The sequence below is a fragment of the Lagopus leucura genome, unplaced genomic scaffold (assembly GCF_019238085.1).
Source record: "Lagopus leucura isolate 7727_CA_CO unplaced genomic scaffold, USGS_WTPT01 Super-Scaffold_1, whole genome shotgun sequence".
Lineage (NCBI taxonomy): Eukaryota > Metazoa > Chordata > Aves > Galliformes > Phasianidae > Lagopus > Lagopus leucura.
Genome location: NW_024962250.1, coordinates 8,905,009 through 8,931,198, shown reverse-complemented (window position 1 = coordinate 8,931,198; position 26,190 = coordinate 8,905,009). Strand labels below are relative to the sequence as shown.

Below are 26,190 nucleotides of genomic sequence, written 5' to 3'. Positions count from 1 at the left end.
GTACAGTTCTAGACAGCTATCTTAACTGGAGCAAATACCACAGGGCATTTCTTTTTCTTGTGTAGAAAATACATTTTATTGTGGATATGAAAATAGCAATCTTGATTAAGAGCAGAGATGTAACAGCAGGTGGTACAGATGCTTGGTCTGATCATCTACTGCTCAGCAGTAATTGACAGGAAGCTGGGTTCTTCCCCTTGTAGTTTAACAAAGTAGATGATGTCTGCTAGGTTTTATTTCTTCCTTCCCAACAAACCATTGCCATACATTAAGAGGTACTAAAAAATGTTATATTTGCAAAAGAAAACATCCATATAAATAGGCTTTTTAGTATCAATTGACAATTGTATTAAAAAAAAAAGTTACATTAATACTGATAAAAATAAAAATTGGCTTTGATAGCATATAAAAATGCTTCAAAACAAGCATATATAAATAACTTAATTTGTAAACATAGAAAAACCAATCTTATGTATATATAAAAATAAACATCTGATGCACTGTACAATAAGACATTATCCTTCATAGGCACTGGTTTCATTGACCCAGGAGTCCCCCTAGATGTTTTTCCTACAAAAACTGCTTTAACTCTAGTGCCATCTCCAAAATAAAAGGGAAAAAAAGCAAAGCACTGAGCAAATCTTTTGTGGACTGGCTAAAAGCCACTCATCTCCTCCTGCAATCCCGTCTTGAAGCAGCATTGGTGATAGCCAATAAATACACCTTGCTGCAGTTCCTGCTCACTTTTTCTAGGGCTTTAATGTATTACCTTGTTCAAGCTTCTTTGTTTTGCCTCCCCCAAAAAGGTACGACAGGGTGCAAATCTGGACATCTGCCTTTTGGTGCAGTTGCTGAGGCTGTGGAAGATGTGCAGTGCTGCAGGTGAAGCATCCCCTGACGCAGCTTGGCAGGCTGCTAAGAAAGGCTGAGCCTCACCCCAGGAGAATGGTAATACACTGAAGGTAATGTAAGAATGGCCACCTTGAGTAAACACAAAACAAATTTACAAGAAATGATGTGTTTTATTACTCTTCCTGCTGCAGCTGGGCAGGAGGAGCCTTGGGCTGATATGCCTCAAAACTACTATTTCTTAAATATCAATTTAAAATAGCCACTGTCACTTCATTTAAAACTTCTTAATATATTAATGATAGGAAGTAACATAGAAGCTGAGAGCCAAAATTACATCTGTGCAAAGATAGAGTTAAAAATAGATTTTGGCTCTTGAAGCTGTGGTGGGAGGTGCAGTGAGCTTGTGGTATGCTGGGAAAACATCTCTGACCCAAAGTACCTATGTGTGTTCCAGTAGCAGAGATGGCTCTGGTAAGGTGGGTGCTTGAATAAATGTTTCTCATCTGACAAATGTAAAATGCAACAGCCACGTGAAGAACGTGGGCTTCTGTGAGCTAAGGAAACTATTATAGCAGCCTTTATTGCTTAGAGAAGCTAGTTTAGGTGATTTCTGTACTACTGTGCTGAAGACCTACATGAAGTTACTTAGGTACTTGAGTTGGCTGTGGTTTTGTTTAATTTTAGGAACCTGTGACCAAACACTTGAAGCCTGACAACATGAGTATTGGACAGAGCTCAACAGCTGCCAGGTAACTGAGAGGGGAGACACTGTGCTTACTGCTGTAGAGGCGGCTGTTTGTGTTGTGAACAAAGAAATGATGATGAGAACAGGACCAGGCTGGATTTTCTGCTCTTAATGCTTCTAGGTAAAAGTAGAGACAGGCTGATGGAAAAAAGCCATTGTGGAAAAGTGCTGGAGCTACTCTTATGAGCGGGATTCAAATTTTAGGAACATGCTGACTACTCTGTACTACTTTCTATTAATGAGTTATTGTTTAGAACTGTCAGTTTGGTTTCTCTATTTCAAAGCACCTAATTTTGTAGTGCAGTAAAACTGTGTCCTGAGGTGTGGTGGTTTCCACTGTTGCTGCATAGTGTAGTGGTAATCGAAAATCCCTTGTACTGTACTGGCTATAAGCAGTCAGCCAACTATGAGAAAAGTCTGAGATGACTTATGGATGTCATGTTGCCTTAGCTTCTCTCCAAGGGGAAGTAAATAATTTACCATGGCAAGCTGACTCTAGCTGCTGCTAGAGGGATCTGTATCTGATATTTATCTCAACACAAGGCCGTGGCTTTGCATTTCTGCTCAAAAGTTTGTAAAAGGTCTCAAGCCACGTGAATACTATTTCCAGGTTTTAGTACATTTCATTGCTTCCATTGCCTTTTTTCTTGCCACTGCTCAAACTTTACTGAATGGAAAAGGTCAACTTTTTATAGTTCCTTGGAAATTGAAACAAAATGATACAATTCTGGTTATTGTAAAGAGAATTCTCTTCCTCTGCTATCGGTAGAGACAGCACTCCCTCCTGCTCACAGAGAATTTTCACAGCTGTTTCCAGAAGATAGGCTACTCATAAAACTTGCTGGGTTTCTTCTAAGCAGCATTAGCTAAAGTGATGTTTGTTATTTTTTTCCAAGCTATACGTTTTAGTAGTCCAGAATTAGCAATTAGGCTCCTCAAGTGAGGTTTGATTGTTCCTGATGTAAGAGCAGACATTTTACATTACCCTTATGGATGCTTGTGTCTCCTTGCTACCTTTCAGATGAATATTCCAGTTTCTTGATCAATGCTAACTGGCAAGGAAGTGTGCTAGTCGAGCAATGACCAAAGGCTGCCGCTTAGCGATGGAGCTCAGGAGCCGTGCTGGGATCGCTGGGGCACCCAGATCCACCTGTACAAGGTAGAAGAAAGGTAAGTGTTGCATGACCCATTTTTGAACACTTTCTCCAGGCTAAACTAGCTCTGTTGCTGCACATAAAATAGTAAGCACGAAAGTAGTTTACAGCCAAATACTGTAATTTCTGTGGTGCATTGGATCTTTTTCTTCCCAATACTCTGTAGACTTCAAAGGCTTTGCATATTTGATAGTAGTTTCAGCAAGTACAAACCACGCTGGTTCTGGGTTTGAGCTTAAATATTGTTAGTTTGAAACACAGGTTTGTAGTGTTACTGAAAATACATATTGAATTCCACTAATATATGCATAAAATGTGTAGAAAACTTTAAAATACATTGTAAAGGGATATGCTAATCATTACTATTTGAGGTTGCTTTTTTTTTTTAATTACCTATATAAAACGTGTTTTTTGCAAAGTTTAAAGGACTAATTCTAATTGTCACTAGCTGCCTTCTAAAATAAATAATGCAGCATGATATTCTTTTCTGGATGTATTTAGGTGGTTGGTGTCACTGTCCTAAAGGAGCCTGCTTTTTCAGATGACTCTGTAGTCAGTGGAGGGCGAGATTTTCTCATTCTTAACTAGAATCCTCATCTTCTCTATTGTGTTTATTTAAATGCAAAGACTTAATGACTTCTGTTGAAGAAAGTTAACAATGTGCATTTCCATACGTGTCAATAGTTTTAGCAGAGGTGGACTTCTATGTCTCCAACAAGACAGAAATGCAAGTGAGATTCTCCAGTCCCTAACACTGAACTATCATGTACTGGTTCACTATGCAAAAGCAGAATGTACAAAAGTTGTGAATTAACAGTTACAGAAGAGACTTGGTGTCCAAGGCAGCAGATTCACATAGTGTAAAAAAAACCTGTGGATCATGTACATAAAAGCAGAATCCTAATCAGACTGTTATCGAACGTGACGTACAGTAATGAATGGTCTTACCTGAGCCATGTAAATAACTCTGGTGATATCTCTTCCATTCACCACATCAGGTTCCAGGATCCATGCACTGGGCAAAATTTCCCCTCTCACCACGTCTTTACAAGGGTGAGGCATGGATGCATCATACACAGACTGAATAGCCAAGACAGACAAGTTCTTCTGCATGAAAGAAAGCGTAAAGAAGAGAATTTTAATTTTTTGATGCATGCAGTATTGTTTTGCTTACTTGTAACTGTTGCTTACCTCTTTGGCTTCTACAGTAATGCAGCAGAAATCCCGTGGCTGCTGTAGGTAACACAGGGAGGTATCAGTCACTAAATACACTGCAGAAAAAGTATCCAAAACCAACAACAAACAAAGGGAAAATTAATTAGGCTTTGACAACTGTAACTTGTCACACTTCCCCCCATCCTTCAAAATGCACAAACAAATTTTATTTGAACTTGCTGCAGTTAAGAGCAAAGTTCAAGCTAACATGAAGATGCTAATATTAAGATACTGTAATTAAAATGATGCTTTTTCAAAGCACCTGTATCTTATACTTCTGCAGCATATGATTTGTAATAGCTGTACTTTGAAAAAGTCTTGCAAAATGGAAGCTCCTACACTAAGTAATGAAACTGGCTCTTCAAGTCTGAAGAAACAAGATGAGATGACTGTATATTTCTTTCTGGCTGATCTGAGCTGAAGAGTCCACAATGATAGTTCTGGTCAGTCCGTGCAGTTGGTACTCACCCAGCTGAATGTGACTTGTTATCTTCTTGTGTATTCGAGCTGTGCTGATGGATCTGTCATACAGGTGCCTTTTGCCTGGATCTCTCACTAGTCCCCACACATATGCAAGAGGTCTTTCTATCACTCCTGCTCCCAAAAATCCGTGCTTTGTTGCTGAAGGGAAGACTTTGTAGTAAACCAGCACCTCCTTTTCTGTACATTGGTATCTGTCAAAGACAAATGAAAGGTATTGGCACAACAGATGATCAACTGCATTAAAGATCTCCCATTATAAACACCTGCCATAAACTTACTTCCAGCCAGCAGCTGCTTGACAGGTGTAGAGATTCCTCAGGTTATGAGAGCATGCTGCCATTACCTTAGAAAATAATGACAAATGTACATATAAGTGGAAGTTATCTACATTTTAAATTATGTTCAGCTTCTGCTGAAATTATCTGAAATTATGTTCAGTGCTGCTGCAGTATCTTCTACTCAAGCTATTCAGTGGGCTTTACAACAAATATTTAGTTTTCTTGTTCTAGTATTACTCTGGGAGTTTTAACAGTCAGACTGATAAGTCCAGCCTGAACAATAGTGTAGACCTCTGTGAGAAAACTGCACTGTGGGAAGCGTGCATCTCCAAGTCAAGTGATTCCATCTGATCTGAAATGTGAAGTTTGCATGCTTTGCTTCTGGCTACACAGGCATACAGGTATTTAAGACTTGCACTGTACAAACTCTTAGGAGCTAGAAGCATTCAGCATTATCACCAGCTTCACTTGAATATTTCAGCTCACGTGCAGCGGTCATTCCTGTGCTCCACTGTTACAGCCTGTTTCCTCCCACTATTTAAAACTGCTCAGCATATCCTGCTATACCCAGCACTAATTACCTACTAGGAGTGCAGAAGAATAAGATTTGTCTCACACACTTTCATTACAACATCCAGTAGAAGGAATAAGCAAAAACTGTGCTTATTTACTCACCTCGGTGGTAGCATTAGCCAAGATATGTTTGGATAAATCTTGGTATCCTTGTGTTGATGAGGAGCTTACTGAAATAGTTAACCCATGAGTGAACCTACAACTGATGCTGTCTGAAGGAAGTGGTGGCTCAATTCTGCTGTCTTCTGCAGGAGACAAAATTGTCATAGGAAAGTAATAAAAAGGAAAATGATCACTGAAGTGGTGCAGAAGATGTAGCATTGAGCATTCAGAGGAACTTCAACCCTCCTAAAGAAAGACTGTTATCATTCTTGGTCTGGACAGCCCACATATTGGTAATTACATTGCAGTTACGTTTTGCATTACTCAAGTATAAACATTATTAACTACATATAAGCTAATAACCTAAAGAATAATATGAAACGTGACTCTGGGAATACAAATAACAACTTGCATGTACAATCCTATACTCTTAGCCCCATGCTTCTTCGGTTCATTCAAGACATTATCCTCCTCGCAGCCTCTCCAAAGACTGTATAGCAATGCTACAACATCAGAAGAACAACTTTCTTAAGAGGAACTAAATCTCCAATTACTTTTCTGTACTTTAGCTACTGCTGACAGTATTTTTTTTCTGAATTCATGTAATGGTAAGACAGCTTCAAAATACTTAGAATCAAATTAGATTGGGATTAGCATAAATAAGAAACCTCATTAGGTTTTGGGATACAACACAGAAATAAGCAGGTGAACATATACTTTACTTACCCAGTGTTGAATCCTTCTGTAGCTGCTCTATCATAAAAAGCTGACTGTTTCTAACAGCTGAACGACCACGTGTGTCTCTTGAAAGCAGTGCACTTCCAGAAGAAACCTGGTTTAGCAAAGAGCAGAAGTGGAGACTTTTGGCTTGAACCAAGAAAAATAAATTGTTACATTATCACGAAGAATATCTGTAACCAGCCTGCCTTTACGAAACTGGAAGCTTGACGTTATGACAAGTTAATTTCTTTGCCTCTCAGCTGGTTATGGAATGATACGATAGCTTAACTGAGGAATTTCAGCAGACAAGTATGACAAGCTAGCATAGGTGCACACTCCAAAAAGCAGTTTAAAGTAAGGTGGTGTTCACACACACAAATCCCTGAGTGCATCTCTCTTCAATGAGGAAGGCACACTGAAAATACTAGATTCTGGCTCATCACAAAAAAATGTTCCTTATTGCTAAAATGTGACAGACAGTGGCACTGCTGTCAGTAATAACACACTGGCTTTTACTTACAAGTTAAAAAAAAAAATCTGAAAAATGAAATTGTCACTGTCCTTTGCAGGACATGTTTAATGCTCCCTCCTCCCCCGTGTAGGCCATCTATGTGTTAGTTAGGACACAAACTTGTCCTGCTTGATAGCTGTGACAGAATATAAACCACCTAGAATTTCTGTCCTTGTTATCTCTCTTACTGTTAAAGCATTAGGGGATGTTGGTCTTGCAGGCCAGTTATTTCTCACCTGTCCTTCCCAGCTGCTCAGTTTACTTGCAGTGTATGTAGCAGTATTGCTACTGTTGTAACCTGATGTTGGGCCAGAGGATAGACTGAGGCTGGATTCTGTACATAAGGTGCTCGTACTTGCAAGAGTCTTCAGCCTTGCTTCCTCCTGTAATAGAGATCAGAGCATCACAAACTTGTATAGCACTTAGTCAAATCAGTAACAGCACTGGAAAATGACAGAGGAGTAACATGAAGTCCATTTTCTTTCAAGGAGCATTGGTAAAAGCTGTTACTTTTTGCTTCATACAGAAGATATTTAATAAGCAGGCTCATTTGAAACTAAGATTATATGAGCAAATCAATGCATCAGTCTAGGAAAATCTGGATAACTGGAGCTTCTGACATTGTTCCTTTGCTAAAAGAGTCCAGGCTTTCTTTCAAACCAATTCCCAGACATCTTAAGGGGGAAAGAAGTTTTAAAAAAAAGGTCTTTTCTCAGTCCCATTTGTCACTTTTTTGCCTAATTCTTTTGCTTAAATTATTGGTCAAATTCAGTTGTTAAACACTGAAGATCTTACTGCAGCTCAGTGCCAGCCCAAAAGATGAAGAAAAAATTACATAAGAAAATACTGAGAACTTCAAGATGATTTATTCTTAAAATAAAGGGTACTTTAAGTATTTGGTTTTCAATTCAGCTGAAGTTTCACATGAGAAGTATGGAAACAGATGTGTTTAGAACCAGTCACCCATTGGAGATTCCTGAACTCTAGGTGCCTTGCAGGGCAGAGAGCAATGAAATGACAGTTCACCACCTATGAGAGGAAGGCTGCAGTTCTAACTAAAACTGCACTGTCAGGCTGTGACAGAGATTAGTGCATGAAGGTGTAGTCAGAGACCAGGCAGAACACGTACCTTCCAACAAGGTATTGTCCTCAAATACCAGCCAAGTCACACTCATTGTGCAAAATAGGTAACAAAGTGCAGAAGTTAAAACAAAACATGCACACACGGGACAGCATAACAAGAGGAAAAATAAAGAAATAGATGAAGGTCTTTCTGCTTAAGTACATGCTGAAACATTGAAATAAACTTATTCTCTTTAACAAAACTTTTCCAAAGACTGGGTATGTTCCCAGCAGGATGACTCCAAAAGCTTGATCCAAAGTGAAAACAGAATTTTCTTGCGCAAAAAATGTGCTCAAGAAATAGCTCCAGGAAGATATAGTTCAGAAGCACGAATAAGATAACAGTTATCAATCTCAGTAATAATGATTACTGAGAATTTTTTTAAGACCAAATTTGCATTTCATTATTTGTTTTTCTATGCATGATGTCAGACAGAAAAACTACTGAGCTATAAAAGCCTATTTAAAAAATGCATCAATGTGAGTAATGGGGAACAATTTCCTCTGTAATGCTCACCTTCTGTAACTGAGCAAATATTTGCTCCCTTATACGTCTTTTCTCTTGCTCAGCTCTCTCCCGAAGTTTGTCCCTTGCTCGTGCAATTTCGGTTTTGGTTTCCTCTCGTGCCCTTTGATAGTCTCTGAGCATCAGTTCAATCTCTGAAGGGTGCTGAATGCTTCTTCTTTTTGGTTCTTGAACTCTGTAAGGATAGATAAGGGGGAAAACATGTATACTTGAAATAAGGTCACCTCATGGAATATTGTGAGAAAGTCCTCTGTCAACATGGAACAGGACAATTTGCCAGAACAGCAATTAAAGAAAACCAGTAAGTCTCCCTTTGCCCACTAAAGGTTGTAGGAGAATTAATCTTGGAAAACTATTTGCACTGAGAGTGCAGTTGATCAGTGAGATTACTCTAGCAATCGCTCTGGTTTCTAAGCTTTGTAAGATCTAAGGTTATAGCTTTGGCATAACACCCAGAAAGTAACTGTGTGTTGGGAAAATGCTGCCTCCTGCCCAACTGCAAAGGAAGCAGAAATCATTTAGGGGATGTGGTGGGGGATGAGAAAACACTATTTAAAATGATAGAGGGTTCTGAAGAACTTCATTGGTATGAAAGACTATTTGCCATGACTTACAAATTAGAGATGGAGCGAGAAGACAGATTAGTCAAAACTGAATCTTTGGCATATATACATAAAGCAAAGCAGGTGCTGGTTACGAACTGAAACTCAGTGGAAGATTTTAATGAATGTTTCCTATAATCAGGCACACATTTATCCTGAGACAATTAAAAATTCTGCCACGAGCCTCAGATCTCAACAGGAACCATGAATGCACATCGGTCGTGAACACTTAATGATCAGAGGGTCAAGAGTGAGGGTTTGAATCCCTACCTGGTATTTTCCACCACATCTCTTCTCAGCTGTTGCAGATATTCACGGCGCCTGCTAGGAAGATCCAGATCCCTGTGACTTGCATCCAGGGTCTGCAACAGACTCAAATGCTTCTGAGGACTCAGACTTCGGCTCCTTTGGTATCTTTGCAGCCTTTTTTCTCTCTCCTTCCTCAGGGTCTCAATAGTCCTCATGTGTCTGTCAGGGAAGCACAAGTAGAGTGACAAAATGCACCCTGCAAAGTTACACTTTCTGTGGTTGTTTTTTAACCTTTAAAATGTAAAGTCTTAAATACTAAGTAGCTTTGTAGTATGAAATTTCTAAGAATCTAATAAAATACACTCCCCCTACAAATATCCCTTTCAGTCATGCACTGAAGAAAAAGAAATTCTAAAATGCCACTGCTTTTGAAAGGGAAAATGGAGGAGGGAGATAAGTGCAGCTCCTCCTAACCATTTCAGTTACAACAACTTCCCAAACAGTTCTATAATCCAATCTCTAGAATTTAGGGTATAGATTTTTTTCATAATTCATTTGGCATCATTACAGGGTTTTTTTTGTTTGTTTTTTTCCCCCCAATATTCCAAAGGTTTTATTCAGAGAAGCATGAGATGCATAACCAAGATGCATGGATTATGTTTACATCATAACAAATCTAAGTAATACACCATCGTGGTCACCAGGGAACACATGATCTCTCTCATAGTGACTAAAAGTTGTAAGAATGAGGTGTCACTAGATGTGAATTACAGTGAATCTTACACTTCAATTTCCTTAAATAACTCCAAAATTTTTATCTTAAATCATTATTTAACTATGTCAGTGTAATACTGCACCTCTTCACGTATTGTTCATCCAGTGTGACTAAGTGATTAAGTGCTCTTTATTTACATTGTATGAAGCTATGCGTGAAGTCTATTCAAAATAATTAATAAGGAACAACTTCAAGCAATTTACCTTTCGTAGAGCTGCTGCTTTACTGGAACCGCCATCAGGTCATCTGCAGTTCCGCTCTGCAGAACCCTCAGCAGCGCATCCGTTTCACCAATGCCGTAGTTCAGCTTTGCCTCAGTCAGTTCCACAGTAAGGGGATGCTGGTGCAGATCCAGGTGTACGCCAGACATGATCTGAGCGCGCTCTCTCTGAAGTCTCTCAATCTCTCTGCTTCTGCTGCCCCAAAGCTGGGATTTCCCTTCAATTTCCACTGTTTGTTGGCTTCCGGGCTTACTTTCTGCCTGGCTGTGCAGGTCAGTTGCACTGCCACTCAAGCTGAGTGATGAAGGTGGAGGACTGCCCTTAACACCACACCAGTTGCTAAACTTGTTGTGTACAGGTAAGTCACGAAGACTGTAGCTCCGAGGCCTGTAAGGCTTGGCTAAAGTAGTACTTTTCTTCAGAGGAATTTCAGTGTCACATTCGATTTCAGTGACAGAATTTGGGTTGTCATTTTGTAAGGAAATTTGCGCATCGCTCACATCAGAAAGAAGAGAACAACTGTTCTCATTTTTCCAGAAATCGTGTAATCGTAGAGAAGCTGCTCCTACTAGAGGTTCTGAGGACTCACTAACATTTGCCTGACTTGAACAAGTGGCACTACACTTTGGATTAAAAAGTAAGTCAGAATCTGGAAGTGAGTGCTTGTGAATCAGAGCAGTATCAGAATTTCCAACATAATTCTCATGTCTGATTCCCCCGAGCACAGATCTTCCTCCCCCTGTGACATACATACAACGGAGTGAACGTGCCAGCGGACTGGGGTCTCTAACATCATCTGTTAAAAACTCTGTATGGCCAGAGACCTCTAATGTGCTGCTAGAGTGGTACAGTCGTTTTGCACAAATTGTAGTGTGTGTGCCAACAGTGAGTCTGTGCTGTTGTTCCACAGCTTTTGAGTCATCCTTTCCTAAAATCTTTTTGGACACTTTTTTATCTAAGCAACTTCCAGATATATTTCCTATGCCATTGCTGTCTCTAGAAATGCTGCATTCACTGTCTGTTTCAGTCTGTGAAAAATTGTCCACGTGAGGTTCCATGCTGGAATGTGGACCTGATCTTTTCTTTCTCTGACTGTGAATGGGGCTTGAAGCATCACTGGAAGACCCAAAGGGTTCCTTAATAGGGCAGAAAGGCTTACTAAAAGCGTTCTGGCTTTTAGGACTAGCACTAAGAGTAAGAATAGGGGAAGAGGCCCTGTCCACCAACAGAGTATTTTTGCAATGAAGTTTTCTTTCTGCTGGAACCTCTAGCTCATTGGCACTTCTTTTACCCTGAGCATAAGATGATGGAGATTGAAAGCTGCTACTAGTAGGGCTGCTAACTACAGTGCATGAAGAATCATCTTGCCCTGAACTCACTGAAGAGGATGGAATGGATGAAACTTGGGCACTAGCAGGAGCAAAATTCTGCTGTGCATTTAACGATGGTTTTTGAAAATCTAAGGTGGAGGTGGAGGTTCTGTGTAAGAGAGGCAGGCACATAAAGGAATCTTCCAAAATGCTGTCAAGACTGTCATGGAAGTCAGCGTTGCCCAGATTTCTCATCTCTGTTCCTTCTTGTCCTTCTTCCAGAGAGAATGTTTTCTCCTTCCTTTTAGGAACCTTATCTGTTGCATCTGCACTGATTCCACTGAAATTGCAGTTTACTGCTTTAGCTGCCCTTAATTCATTTTCTAATTTTGTCTGCACTTGTTTTTCTTCATGTTTGCTTTGAGGTTCTTCCAAAGTCTCGGTTTGAGTGCCTATATCTGCTGTAGTCTGAGTGCAGCTGTCTGATCTAGTACTAGTAGCTTTTGCACCCTTTTCCATTCTGCTTTGGTAGATCTTGATATTCTGTTCGTTATCTATAATATTTTGTTGGGAGAGGTTTCCCAGAAGCTCAGAAGTGTTCTGAATAAGCTGTGACAGATGCATGGAGAGATTCTGCATACTTGTCCAAGAAGAATGTTGGTGAAATAGGTCCCTGTTTGTTTCCTGCCTTCTCGCAGAAACATCTGTGTAACTTCTCTGGTGTCTTCTCTGCCTTTTATACCTTGCTGTAGCCACTGTTTGTGTTCCCTGCTCACAGGTAACCCCTGGTGATTTTTTGGAAGACCTTTCTGACTCAGATGGATATAACAATACTATTTCATCAACTTGCACTGAAGAGTTACCAGGTTCTGCAGAAGGATTCTTATGTTCAGCAGTGTCATTTTCTGGATTAGTTTCCAGTGTTTCAATGGATACATTGCTGTACTGCTTGTTACTGTCACTCGAGTATGTGGATTCAAAGCCTGGTCTGGCATTGTCCCATCCTTGAAGACCTTCAATACTGCTTAAAGTGCTTGATAAAACTTTCGCTGTAGCATATGAACTCAGATGAGAATGAAAAGGAGAATTCTGAGAATTCAATCCATTGTCCACACTAGAACATCTCGTAACTTTACGATTATCCAGGTTTAAAGGCATTTGATGGTAAGAGACATCACTTGCACTTCCAAAAACATACTGCTTCCAGCCAATCTTGCATGATTCTTCTTGTTGCCATGGATGAATATATGGGTTGATATCACTTGAACTAAAATGCATTGCATCTTTACTGTCTTGCAAAAATAAATCTGTTCCTGCTTGGTACCCAGCTTCTTCACTACACTGAGCTACAGAACTGCTCTTTGAATGGATATTTTCTTTCGCACCCGCAGAACTGTGAGCTGAGGGCAATAAAGATGATGGAGAATGTACAGTACTGTCTTTTAAGGACTGGCTGCTTTGGGTCCTTGCTGTATAATTTTGTAATTTTTTTGGATCACAGTTGGCAATCTTCTTAGTGTGTGTCATTCTTTGCTGAAATCTGGGTTTAGATTTAACCTGCAAAATGTTCTTTGATTCCTGCTTTGAAAATCTTTCAATTACATGAAGATCATCTTCAGTTGGCGATGGAGGCTCCACGCTCATATTTAAATCTTGTAGTGATCTAGATGCAGAATATAACAAGGAATCTGCCAGAGAGGAAGCTTTGAAAGTATCATCTAAATCAGAGAACACAGCTAAGGCTGGAGCTGATAGTCTGTGACTTTGCAGATAAGGTCTCTGTTCAGTTTTGCAGTTCTTTGTATTATATGTTGTAGAACATGGCCTTCTGCTCCTGAATTGCACCAGTTGGGGTTCTTGGGAAGGCAAACCATGGTTTACCATGGTTGGTAAAAATTTTAAGGGAGTACTTTCATTATTCATTAGAGAAAATTTCAGTCTTTCTGATTTCATTATATCATCTCCTGCTATTGAAAAACTGTCAGCATGAACGTCAGAACCTGCATTATTTTTGCAAAGTAAAATCTCTTTTCTGTCATCTGTATTTGTTCTGCCTGGGTTATTATCACCCATAGGCACGTATTGACAATTGTCCTGCAGATCCGCAGGACTTTTTTCAAAACCTAAAACACTGTGATATGGTTGTCTGGGATCAGTACTTCTGCTGTTTGCAGGATATGCTGGACCAAATGAATCATAGGTGTGTTCAGGATCCACATTAACATCTCCTGGATACAGATGTTCCAACACCTCTGGGACTGTTAATTCATTTGTCGAATTTGAAGATACCTTAGTTTGCATTTCAAGATGTTCTTCATCTACTGTTTTCTCTTGCTTTTTCTTTACTGCAAAATGTTCAACCTCAGTACTTGAATGCAGTTCTTCCTCGTTTCTGTTAAGTATTTTTCTTGTCTGTCCCTCTTTAACCAGAGCTGATCTTTCAGTATCCCAAAGAGGTACTGTTGACAATACCAGAGATACACTATCATCTGGCACTTTCTCTGCATGTTCTGTGCAAGCTTTCTGTGCAGGAACTTTACCCCAGTGATGTTGATCAACTTCAGTATTATTGCCAAGTTGCTGACAGTTACTTCCATAGACAGGTTCCACATCTACAGCAGAATTCTCATATGAAGCAGAGTTTGTGTCTGATACTGGGTAATGCTTGTTTGCTTTTGCAAGAGAAAGTAAAATAATTCCTGAAGCATGTATTGGCTCATCAAATACCACAGACTTATCAGACTGGGTGTCTTGCACTTGTAAAACAGCAAGTGGAGAATGCTTTAATATACTTGCGTGTGATCTATCACACATGCCATTTTCACCATGGTCTATATCTGAAATTGGAGAAGATTCTGAAAATGTTCTCATGGATGGGTGATTAATTTCTGCAAATGCTGGGGCAAAGCCTTCTTTCACTGAGTGCAGATCAGCAGAACTAGACGATACATGCTCAGTCAAAAAGGTGTCTTGAAGTGAGACTTCAAGCTGACTAACTGTTAGAGATTTTGAGTCATCGAGTGAACAAGTGTTGAAGACGCTTACGTTTTTGGAGTTCTGAAGCAGTATATCAGTTGGGGTATTTTCTGCAAAGTAGGATGGAGCATGCTTTGATTCTTCACTGCCAGTCTTTCCTTGGCTTTGAAAAATGGGCACTCCTGATTCTGGTATAGTCACACTAGAAGTGTTACTGTACTGTTCTAAGTATTCAGGCATTTTATTTTCTTTAGTATAATTGCAGTTCTGAAAAGAATCTTGAATTATTTTCCCCACTTGATCAGTTCCCACAGTTTCTTCAGGGATTTTATTACCTTGAGCATCTGTAGCCTCTGTAACCGCAGAACTGTCATCGTTTTCATCTCCTTTTTGTGGAACATCAGGAAAAGTTATACATGCACTTAAAACAGTTGATTCACTTTCAAAGTATTTTGTTTCTTCAGAGAGAACAGCATCATTTTTACATTTCTCTCCACTGCTGTCAGTCAAATCATTTGCAAATGATCTTGGGCTATTCAGGAGACCAGCAGAATGTTCAGAAGTACAAGATTTCCTCTTGTAATTTGGAAACCTTACTGAAAGGGTCGAAATGTTCTCAGAAACAGTGATCTCGGGATAGTCTACACAGCAATCCTTGGAAGTCTCATGTCCCTGACAATGTCTTGGCTCACTCTGGCATGTCTTGATATCCAGAAACTTTGCATTATCATTATTACTGCTTGTTATAGTATAATTTGTGTTTAAGCATTTCTCTTTGTTATCACATTGTGTTGAACTTCCTGAGTGAAGTTCTCTCTCAGCTGTATTAATGTTGTGAAATATATTTTGAGAAGAGATTTCCAGTAAAGCATGCTTTGTTTTTCCCCCCATATCTTCCCTTGCATCTTTCTCTGAAGGAGAAAGCAGGCTTGAATTATTGAAGAGCAGCTCATCAGGCATTATGGTATCTTCTTCCTCTTGATCTTTTCTTTCTGTGGAATTAAAGCAGTCTTTTGATATTTTGTTAATCATTAAATCTACACTGTGTTCTTCATGTGAGTTAACACCCTCAATTGTATCTTCAGAAGAGTCTAATTCTTCTGAGGAAAATGAATTTCCTTCAGCCCCTTGCTTAAGCTCAACCATTTCAGGTTCATGATTGTCCACTCCACAGGGCATAGAAAAGCTGTTCGCGTTGACAGGTTGCCCAGATGTGGAATAATCATTTCTAAATACAAAGAGGTCTTCCTCATGTCTGTCCTTTGTGGTCGTGTTTTGCAGTAAAGCTTCATTTTTACTTTGAATTTTGTCAGAATGAGCTTTGTTGTTTCCCTCTTTTTTGACTGTTTTAACAGGTGTATCAACAGAGGCCTCATTCTCCATTAATGTTTCATAGTACAGAAGAACAGCTTCAGTTCCAACATTGCCATTAGATGGTTTTGTGTGACCTTTCAGTGCAGTGGAAGCATCTTGAACAAGATGGGAATTATCACTTACTTCAAGACATAAAAGGTGACTTACAGATGGGCACGGGGAGTCTTTAACTGAACTTTCTTGGATGTTTTTGGTAGACTTCAGTGTTGCTGCTGAATTTTGCTGTTTGCTGTTATCTCCATTATTTGTAGAAAAGCTAGTAGATACCCATTGGCTTTTTTTTAAGATTTCACTTAGTCTGTTGTCCTCATGACAGCTGTCTTTGCTTTCAGGGAATAATTCATTCAGGTTTTGTAGAACTATCAGTTCTACCTCCTCCCTGTTTCCTAAAAACATCTGCTTCTCTGTTTTGTCCACTGCTTTCAGATGCGCTTTCTCATCAACAGTTCCTGAGCCTGTAGCATCCAGTCCACAAATTTCAGGTCTTCTAATAACACTTACGTTCAAGTTTTCTGAAGTGCCATGCTCAGGATATTGTGTTGAACAACTCAGATACACATGGCTGTTCTCTTTAATATGAAGACTTTTAGATTCTTCTTCAAGTCTGTATTGGTCGTTACAAATATTATCATCAGCTGAATACTCATACACATCTATATCTTCCATAGATGTATTTCTTGTATCTGTAGCAGAGTCTTCTGAGCCACCATCTTCATTCATTTCAAGAGGACTGTGGTATTGTGAATCATCTACTGACAGTGTATTCTCTCCTAGTCCTGAAGGTGTAAGGTATCTTTCAGGGATCTTGAACTGATTTAAAATTTCCTCTTTGTCATCTCTGTTACAGTACATCTGATGCAGAGCTGGAAATTCTTCAGTAAATTGAACATTTTCATCTGTGTGTTTGTCTTCTTGATTCCTAATAACCATTTCCTCTGTGTTTGTCACGATGATTTGCTCTTCACTCCCAGTCACTTCACATACATCAATCTCGTTTTTCTGGTCAAAGTCTTCATGGGGCAAACTATGTGGCATGTAATGTTCAGTTAAATTGCTAGAATCTATTTTTTCTTCATTTTCGTTTTTTTCTAAAATATTTCCTTGCCTATCTGTGATTAGTTCCATAGTTTCTATATTCTCTACATTAAACACATTTTCTCTTGTTCTGTTCATCTGCAAAAGCCCTTCACAAGCATCAGGTAAGCCTTGAGCATTCTGAGTAAAATCTGTTCTGTGGGAATGCATAGCTGAAGGTGAGCTTTGGGGAGAAACAGAAAGCTCTGGTGAATAAATGCTGATTATTTTCTCACTTTCCTCTTTTTGAAAAAAGCTATCAGAGTGCATGAGTACTTTTGACTCCTGAGCGTGTTCTATACCCGTGCTAACTACCTGTAATTCATCTTTCTCTGCCTCTTCAAGTGTCAGGTGCAGATCTGTATAAAACTCGCACTGAACCTCAGAATGTATGATACGAGTGGGTTTCTTCAGATTCTGAGATAGATCGATGCCTTTAAAATTCTCACCACTCCTATCTGCAGTTACACTTTCAACTTCGGCTACTGAGCAGTCAGGTACACTTTCTATCTCTCTTGATTTCATTTTCACTCCATTTTCCTCTAGGTTGTTTGCACTATTGTTTAACTTCGTCATTTCTCCAGTGTTTGCTTTTGTATTCTGATAAGGAACCACAGTTTCTTCTGGATCAGCTTCTGGGTTTCTTAAAAACTTGGATTCTTTACCTGTACATAGACTCTCCTCTTGAGAAACAGTACCTAGTGTATCTCTGTTGTATTCAAATACTCTTCTCAATTCTGAGTTAAAATGGTCTTCAACAAGCAAAACGTCCTCTGGGCAATCACATTCAAAAAAGGGTTCTTTCTCTTCTCTTGATTCAATTAAGAACTTTGTTTCTGTTTCCAAGGGAATGGTTGCATCAGATTCCACAGAACTGTCAGTCGCCTTACACATACGGTTCTTCTCCCCTGTTGATGTCGAAGAGCACGTTGTACAAAGACAGTTGGAATGTATGACAGAACAACATTTTGTGGCCCTGGCTTCCACAGTGTGATTAGATGTAGCATCACAATCTCCTTTCACTATTGTAACATGCTCTAACAGCGTATCATAATTTTCAGTCTCAGATGCACTTTGAAAAAAATTAGCTTTTGGCGAAGCTTTGTAAAATATGCTTGAATTGGATTCTGGGAGCAAATCACCTGTGTTCTCACCAACAGCGGCAGGGAAGGACTCAGCGTCCTGCCCATTTACATTCACTGTGAGATAACTAACTTCATTTACCAGTAGGTTCTTATATTTGGATGAAAACTCTTTCTGATCTGTAACCCGAGAGTTCAACATACCGTGTTCTTTGCTTTCACCGCTTTCTTCTCTTATGTTGTCAGCACACAATGTAGAATTTTCTGAAACGTGCTGGGACAGGCAACTTACAGGACTGTCTGCTAGACAGCACCCATAGGAGTAATTTTTTGGAACGGGTTTGCTTTTAAATTCATAATGATTTAATGAAGACAAGTCTTCATCCCTTGGTTCATGTTCTTCTTTCTCTCTGAGTGAAGGCTCCTCTGATATAATCTCTGATAGGCTGTCTATGCTTGTTTCCATACAGATTTTCTCTTTTTCATACATCTCTATTGGTGTTGCACTGTAAGCAATAACTAAAGGGTTACATTTATGTGTTACCTTCTGTGAGGAAAAATCTGTGTTTACAGTTGCTGCTTCTGCAGGTATTTGTTCATAATCTGTATCTTGCAGTGCTTCCAATTTACTTTCCCTAGACCTGAGGAGACCTTGTGCAACAGCTGATTCTGCCCCTTGTCCAGCTCCTTGATGCTCCTGAGTGCTTCCCGGGGAGCACTTCTTATTTGTTAAGTCATTGAGAAAAAAACTTTCATCACAACACGTTGGTATTTCCCTTCTTGGAAAAAGCTGCACACAGTTTCCAAAATGTACTTGTTTTTCTGCTGAAGCCTGTGTTGAGACTACATTATAGGCAAGTTTTGTAGAAGATCCAGCAGCAGATGCACCGACAGGCGTACTGCCAGCGTTTGAATCTGTTATCCTTGGTTCTATCATTGAGTTATTGCAGTCATCATCTAGGTCATCTTTTTCAATAGTTCTGAGGAAATTGCCTTCTAAGTCTGCTTCCACACAGCTGTTTCTCTTCTCCAAAATGTACACAGGCAACACAGAAACAAAAGGTGGCTTTTCCAGCTTGAGATCTTTCAACAGTTCTGGATGAGTTGTAGGGAAAGAACCCTCCTCTTTTCTGCCTATTGGTGACAAGCTGTCTGCAGTAGAGAAGCTTTCCAAACAGCTGAACGCTTGTGTGCATTCAGTGGTAGACCTGTAAGTGGATAATTCATTTATTTGTTCTTGTTCAGGATGATTTGCCATTGAATGTTCATAATAGTCAGGTTTTACTGAAATATGAGCAAAAGAAGAGCTTGGTCCTATTGAACTTACAAATGTGGATGTTATGTCTTGAGATTCCAAGGAAGAATTTTCATCTGCGTTTATACATTCCTCACTCTCAAAGCTTCTGCTTGCAGCTGTTGTTTCAGGTAAAGGTATTTCTGATGTGTCAGAGGAGAAACTTGTGTCTATTTCTTTTATACCATGTGATAAATGAGTAATGCTGTGTATCTGCTTAGAGCCAGAAACAAAAGAAACTTCAGCAGCTGACTGTTTTAGATCATCTTTCTTCAGCCAACCTTTCGGTTTGCTCAAAGAATAGAAATGAGCATCTTGAAATTCTAGATGCTCATGGGAAGAAGGCGCTGTTATTCTGGGGCTGCTGATTTCAACCTTTGAGTCATAGGATGACCAAGCACCAGTTGTAAGCAAAGGATGTCCACTTGCATAATAAAGTCTTCTATCAAGTGACCTTTCTTGCTGTGCAAAAGAGACCTTTGCATCCTTCAGAAACTGCTTGCTAGCATTATTGAAAGCAGGCTGTTGCTTAGTGTCCAAATAGAAGGAACTACTCAGCTTCAGATTGTAATTTGTTACTTCTGTATCTCTGCTGCAGATCTTGGACTCATGGCCTTCTTCAGCCTGTACAGTTGGTGGTCTTGGAGTTTGCAACTTCCAAAAAATCTCTGCTGGGACTTCATCAGATGAATCAGATTTGGATTCTTCTACTGGATCTTCTGTTGGCACCTCTTCTCCATCACCCAAGCTGTCCAGAGAAAAGCTTCTTTCAGCCTCTCCCAGTCTCCTGTGTGATGCATACGATGTCACTAAAGATGAAACATGGTGTTCAGATCTGCTTTTGTAAAGCTTAGCTGGCTGGTGGCAGGCCTTTAATTTCTGAAACTGGCTTTTATTTTGCTTTTTGGCTTTATTTTCCTTTTCTACCAGAGAGTCTTGTGACATTTGACTGTCATCACTCTCAGAATCTTCTGGGTTGGCAAGACATTTATTTCTGTGGAAATCATCTTGCTTCAGCTTCTCTGTGAAAGCTTTTGCATAAGCGCAGGAGAGTGAATCTACAGAGTAAGTACTGTCAGTATCAGAAATCTCATTTTCCTCATCTTCTTGCCAGTTCCCGAGCACGTCTGTGGCTGTTTTAGACATTCCAGCACTTAACAGCTCAGCACTATGCCATTTTTTTTCAACAGAGAGTGGTGCCTGTGTGTTCATCTTAGTGAGATTTCCAACTGATGTTGCCACCATCAGAAATTCTTGATGTTCCACCGATGAGTTCTCATTACTTTGTAAGTCTGAGGGTGGCACTCTCTCCAAATTCTTAGCTGCTTGATTTGGATGTGCAGATGGTAGGTTTCCATACACTACTGCTTTCTTGATTTTGTTAACAAAATTTTCTGGGGAAGGACTATGGCCTTTTGTATTGATATCCATTCTCGTCTTTTTATTGGACACCTGAGCTCTGTTTTGTTCTAGACAGCTATTTGCAGGCTGACTTAAATCTCCTAGCACCTTTGTTTTTGTCATTCTTGTCCCTGTAATAAAGGTTTCAGGCTCATTTTTCTCCTTACAACGATCAGGAGAGGAGCCTTTAGAGGTCTGTTTTTGACATCCAGCCTCCTCTGGGCCGTCATTCAGCTTCTCCATTTTTTGATCATTTTTATTGATATGAGCCATGACAGCTGAGTGATTACAGTCCCTTTCTGCCCCTTTTTTATTTCCAAATGAAGATACTTTTTGTTTCTCAGATAGCTGCATCTGAACTAAAAAGGAGATACCTTTTTCATCATTGAAGTCATCACTCCTGGAAAAGTCTTTAAATTTTCTGTAACAGTATTCCACGGATGAAATCTTCCCTGGTGTATTGCCTTCGGAGCATTGATCAGTATTTGGCGAGGTAGATAACTTTGAGATTGTTTCCCCATTCAACAAACGGCTGTGGAAATAAAGAAGAAATAAAGCCCAATACTTGCTTAAATAACATGCTTCATGTTTCCATATTAGTAGCATCTTGCAGTTAAAAGTAATGACGTGAAACAACCACCTTAACAACGAATTAATACCTTGAATGCTAAGTTGTACAGCTTGATATTTGGCTTGAGAAGGTTAATCAACTTCAAAGTCCAAGGCAGAATCACACTAGTAAAAGTATTCTGAAGGAATAATTTGATTATAATCACAATAATAATGCAGAAACAAATATTTACCAGCAACACAAAGGCGGCAAGAACAAAGTTGAGCAAGCTCTGGCAAGCAATCACAATGAGGTAAAACTCGCAGAAAGGATTGATGGAGGAAAGAAATAAACAGCAAGACCACGTCAGAGACCTAAGTAGGGAATACACTGCATAAATCCAAGGAAAGCAGCAAACAGCTCCAGTGTGATGTACAATATACTACGTGATACCGCAAGTTTTAAGGATTGTTTCAGTAAGCTAAAAGGCATTCTGGATTGCAGGTAGCCATTGAAAATACCATGAATTTAAATAATATTTGACATTCAGAGGAATTGGGAGATGTTGACTCACCTGGGTACCTGGGGCAGATGGATGTTACAGAATGAATGCTGACTGTGCAGTGAGTAACTCGAACCCAATGACCTCCTCCTGTTCTGTAACTGGTGATCCACAGAGGCCTGCCCTGCAATATTTTCATTTGGGATGTGGGATTGTTTCACACGAACTTCACTGAGCCAGCAGTTAGCTTCCAGCTGCTCTAGGTTTTGCTTAGCTTCCAATAACTTCTGCTTCTTGACTATCCTTTCCAGCTGGAATTTGACCTTTTTACGTCTTATGTTTCTTTCAGCCTTTTTTAAGGAGCACCTTCGCAGGAGCTCCAGCTGCACCAGTCTCTTCTTGTTCTGCTGTAGCAGCGAAGGCAAGATCTCCAGACCAAGGCTACTCTGTACCTCAGCCTCTGCGTACAACGTAGATTCTGTTTGCACTGCAAATTCTCTCTGCTGTTGCTGAAGGGCAGCTAGTCGGTTACTCTCATTTATAAGCCACTGTTGGTCTGCAAACAATGATTGAAAGAAAGTAAAAAGCATAGAAATAACATTGTTCATTAATTTAATTAGCCGAGAATCCACTGAAGAACAGAATTCCTATGCAGATAGAGCAAATCTATCTATCTCTATGTTAATGAAGAAAATAAAATTTAATGCACATACTAATGAGCCTTTGGTAAATAAATTCCTACTGTTTAGTGAAGAAAATGCAATATTAAAATGTAACTGACTCCTCATCAAAGAGTTTGAGTGTTTTACAGCTGCTGTAAGACAAACACGGCTTTATACACATTTTTGCTCATGTCCTTTCCTTTAAAATTAACTTGAATGGACCAAAAAAAAAATCCACCTGCCAACTATTTCCTCTCGTTTCTCTATACATGCTGAAAATGAAGGAAATTAAACTCATGCTGAGGGACTTTGTGTTCAGCACATAAGAAACTGGTGGTACGTTCAGTAAACTTGAAAGCTTGATCTTCCAGCACTACAGTCAGGATGTGCATCATATCTGGGGCCTGCTGCCAGCCCTCAGGCTCGTGGATAGGCATGCAGCCTACTAAGTGGTTTGAAGAAAAGGCTACTAGGAAGCTTCCAAGTGGCTGCTTGCTGGGCAGTTCTGCTAGCCTCTCTACCCACCAGATGGAAATTTCTCAAGCAACACAAACATTGTGCGGTATCTGGGCTGAGGTGAAGCAACAACCACAAAATTTTCTACCTGTTGTGATTATGGCTGCTCCAGAGCATTTCATAAATGCCTGGTGGGAACCCATGTACCGTGAATACGAGCAGGTTAGCATGCAACATGTTTGAAATTATTCAAAAACACTCACAGCAAGGATACAAGTGAAATCAACACAACCATGAGTTGTCAGTATGAACACATACAAACTCATATCACCCATCAATGCATATTTTTTCATAAAATCAGGAGTCTACTCCCAAAGAGAATTGGATTCTCCCTTTTTTATGAGCATTCCCCAAATTTCACAAATGCTTAATATTCTTTTCTAACAAACCAATTGATTAGCCTTATTTAATAAGAGTATATTACATTTGTTTACATTTTTAATCATCTCTAAATCTTTGGAGAATCTCATCTTCGCAGTCAGTAGAGAAGCAGTAGAGAAGAATAGGATCTGCTCTGTTAAAAACTTTGTTCACGTTTATGCTGTTATGAAAATATACATATTCAGCTGCACAGAGGAACAAATATATCATTAGCTGAAAAAGCAATATAGAAAACCACACTCAAAGTTCCTTCATACATGAGCATTTCTCAAAGGACAGACGCTTTTCAAAGCACTTTAATCTTCCTAGCAACACTATTTTGGCTGGGCTTAGCTTCAATGTGCTTAGCTGCAGCCCCTCACCGAGGAGCCACCTTTAGTCACTTATTCATGGAGTTAGGAAATAAGAGTTTGACATGGTCACGAGCCCTGTGCATGACAGCTGAACTACGTGAAAGGATTTGGGGGCTGTGGATGCTTCCCTAATGGAAGAAAAATAACCATCTTTATAAGCATTGCCAGCATCAGTTGTTTGGTAACTACAAATCTCATTAAACATTCTTCGTTAGTGATTCCCACCTGAGGGAGTCTCCAGTTTACATCCTCAGCTAGACACACAGAAGTAGTGATACTTTATAGATAAGTATGTTTACCCTATGGATAAAATGAAAGCATTTTAGTCATAATCTGTTATTACTTCTTAGTAACATCTTAACCTTCACTTACAGAAGACTTTCCTCAACTCTTTATTCCCAGATCTGCCCTCTTCAGCATGTTTCTAGGAAGCAGAATATTTGGCAGATGAGTGCGCCCCTGTAATAGACCTGAAAGTTCTAAGACACTAATTAATGTCTACTCACAAACTTGCCTCTGTCAGAAGCTGAGAAAAAGAGGGTGCAAATAAGGCAAAAGAACTCTGGTGGGCTGCCAAACAAAGAATTATATTTGGCTGCAAAAACTGCTTGTCTGGCTAAGCTTAATACGAGCACAGCTGAACAGTGGAACTAGACAGGAGCAGAGAATTTGTCCTGTTTCAAGAAATACGTTTTGGAGAAGCTCTGTACTGCCTACACACACTAGGTCTCCTTCTGATACTCCCCATCTCCACAATTTTCCTTTTAATTTCTTCCTTGCATTTGGCATAATTTAAAGATGGTAAACTGCCTAAGTTTGGCTCTGGGAAGCCTCTAAACACTCAGAAATTATTCCAGGAACCAGTAGCAGGCTTTATGAAATGGAAATGGTGCCTTTGCAATAGACGTACTCTTCTTATCAAGAAACTTGGATCAGACCATTCAATAGAAGACAACAGGAAGAACACTCTATCTACCCTATTTCAATGCTCAAAAGCTTCTTAAGATTTAAAATGTTACCAAATCTCCCTACAAACTCTGTTCAGCTCCACCAGGACAAGTCTTGCTAAATATGTTTTCGTGCAAAGCAGCATCACTCAGGGCCAGAAGTCATTGATGCTGACAAACACCTCTCCAAATATGCTGTGGCTCCACCTTTTGCCATAGCTATTTACTATTCAGAATCTGATCACCGATCTAATCTCTAGCTTGAATAACACTATAAGAACTTGCTAGAAATAACTCCTATTTGAACCAAAGCATGCCTTTTTTTTTTTTTTTTTTAATACAGTTTTGTTAAAAATAAAAACAGCAATGGAGAATGCAATACCACATATCAATCATCTTTAGGGTAAATAAAACTTGCATCTTACTTTTAATCTTAATTTGTCTCACTTCTGTTTCTACCACAGAATTTCTTCCTACATTTTTATTTCATACTACCAATGCTTTGTTCCTACTTATAGACTTGGATGAAATCACCTCCAGCTTTACTGTGATCAAGGCAAACAGACTGAGCTCTCGGGATCATTTATTATACTATGCTACCCCATATAGGTTTGTTAGAGTCATCATAATATACCTCTAAACTTGTATGTCCTCTGCAACTGTGAACATCACAACTATTCTCAACACTGCAAACAGTAATCATGCCAGTGATTGGACAAGAATCATCTTAGTACGTTTTCTAATCCCAATCAGGCTGTTTATGTACCTAAGAATTAGTTTCTCTTCTGTCGAATCTCCCATAAACATGTATCGCAACACATCTTCATAGGTTAATCAGGTCTTTCCCTAGCTGACAGTAACTAATGAGAGGCCACAGAACAAAGTGAAAGACACAGGAAAATGAGAAAACTGAGAAAAAGAGGCTGTCAGAGGTTTGCAGAGTGAATTAGGCTCCCATTGAGATGAACAAAAAAACCCAGTATAAACAAAATCTGAATTCAAAGTGATTCTTGAAAGCTAGAGAGCTACCTTTTCACTGAACTTTTGAAAGATCACTTATCTTCTGATGTTTTGGGATTTCAAAATGTTTCAAGCTTTTCATGGTATAGTTAGCATAGAGCTGAGGTTTGTGTCAAACCAACATCATCAATACTTTACCTAGGAACAAATTTTTTACTCAGAGGGTGGTGAGGCACTACAACAAGTTGCCCAGACAGCTGTGGGTGCCCCATCCTTGAGGCATTCTAGGCCAGGCTGAATGGGGCCCTGGCAGCCCGATATAGTTGGTGGATGGCAACTCTGCCCATGGCAGCGGGGTTGAAATGAGGTGATGTTTAAGGTCCCTGTCAATCCGAGGCATTCTATGAAGCACAGAAATACTGATAGAAAAGTAGAAAATGCAACAGCAGATTCTGTCTATATTGCTGCAAGGGAGAACTGTACTGCAGATATAATCAGAGCAAAACTAGAGAAGCAGGATGGGGAGCAACTGGAGAGATGAGAGGCTTGGTGCCACAGGAGGAGCAGTGAGCCTATCCCAGTCAAGACCTGCAGAACTAATTAAACAGTGCTGCTGGTGCTCTGCAAAGTTAATCAGCGCTTGATAATTCTCAAAGGAGTTCTCAAAGGAGAGATAATCA

At 39.6% G+C, this 26,190-nt stretch overlaps 1 protein-coding gene and 1 long non-coding RNA gene across 2 annotated transcripts in view; one reads left to right on the top strand and one right to left on the bottom strand.

Annotated features, from left to right (window-relative positions):
• Positions 1-47: 47 nt before the first annotated feature.
• The window catches only part of STARD9 (StAR related lipid transfer domain containing 9), a 98,103-nt gene continuing 71,960 nt past the window's right edge, over positions 48-26,190 (bottom strand). The window contains exons 23-34 of the mRNA XM_042863489.1: positions 21,764-22,247; positions 10,111-21,171; positions 9,154-9,351; positions 8,273-8,456; positions 6,870-7,016; positions 6,129-6,234; positions 5,403-5,545; positions 4,728-4,792; positions 4,435-4,640; positions 3,943-4,022; positions 3,700-3,858; positions 48-2,747 (exon numbers count right to left, since the gene is read on the bottom strand). Coding sequence (XP_042719423.1) covers positions 2,646-2,747; positions 3,700-3,858; positions 3,943-4,022; positions 4,435-4,640; positions 4,728-4,792; positions 5,403-5,545; positions 6,129-6,234; positions 6,870-7,016; positions 8,273-8,456; positions 9,154-9,351; positions 10,111-21,171; positions 21,764-22,247 — 12,935 coding nt within the window. The 3' untranslated portion in view covers positions 48-2,645. The remainder of the gene's footprint in view (positions 2,748-3,699; positions 3,859-3,942; positions 4,023-4,434; positions 4,641-4,727; positions 4,793-5,402; positions 5,546-6,128; positions 6,235-6,869; positions 7,017-8,272; positions 8,457-9,153; positions 9,352-10,110; positions 21,172-21,763; positions 22,248-26,190) is intronic.
• On the top strand, positions 534-25,793 carry LOC122175644. Its single transcript, XR_006177462.1, has 5 exons — positions 534-962; positions 1,537-1,601; positions 2,619-2,767; positions 15,770-15,926; positions 19,837-25,793. It is a non-coding gene; the product is annotated as an uncharacterized LOC122175644 (long non-coding RNA).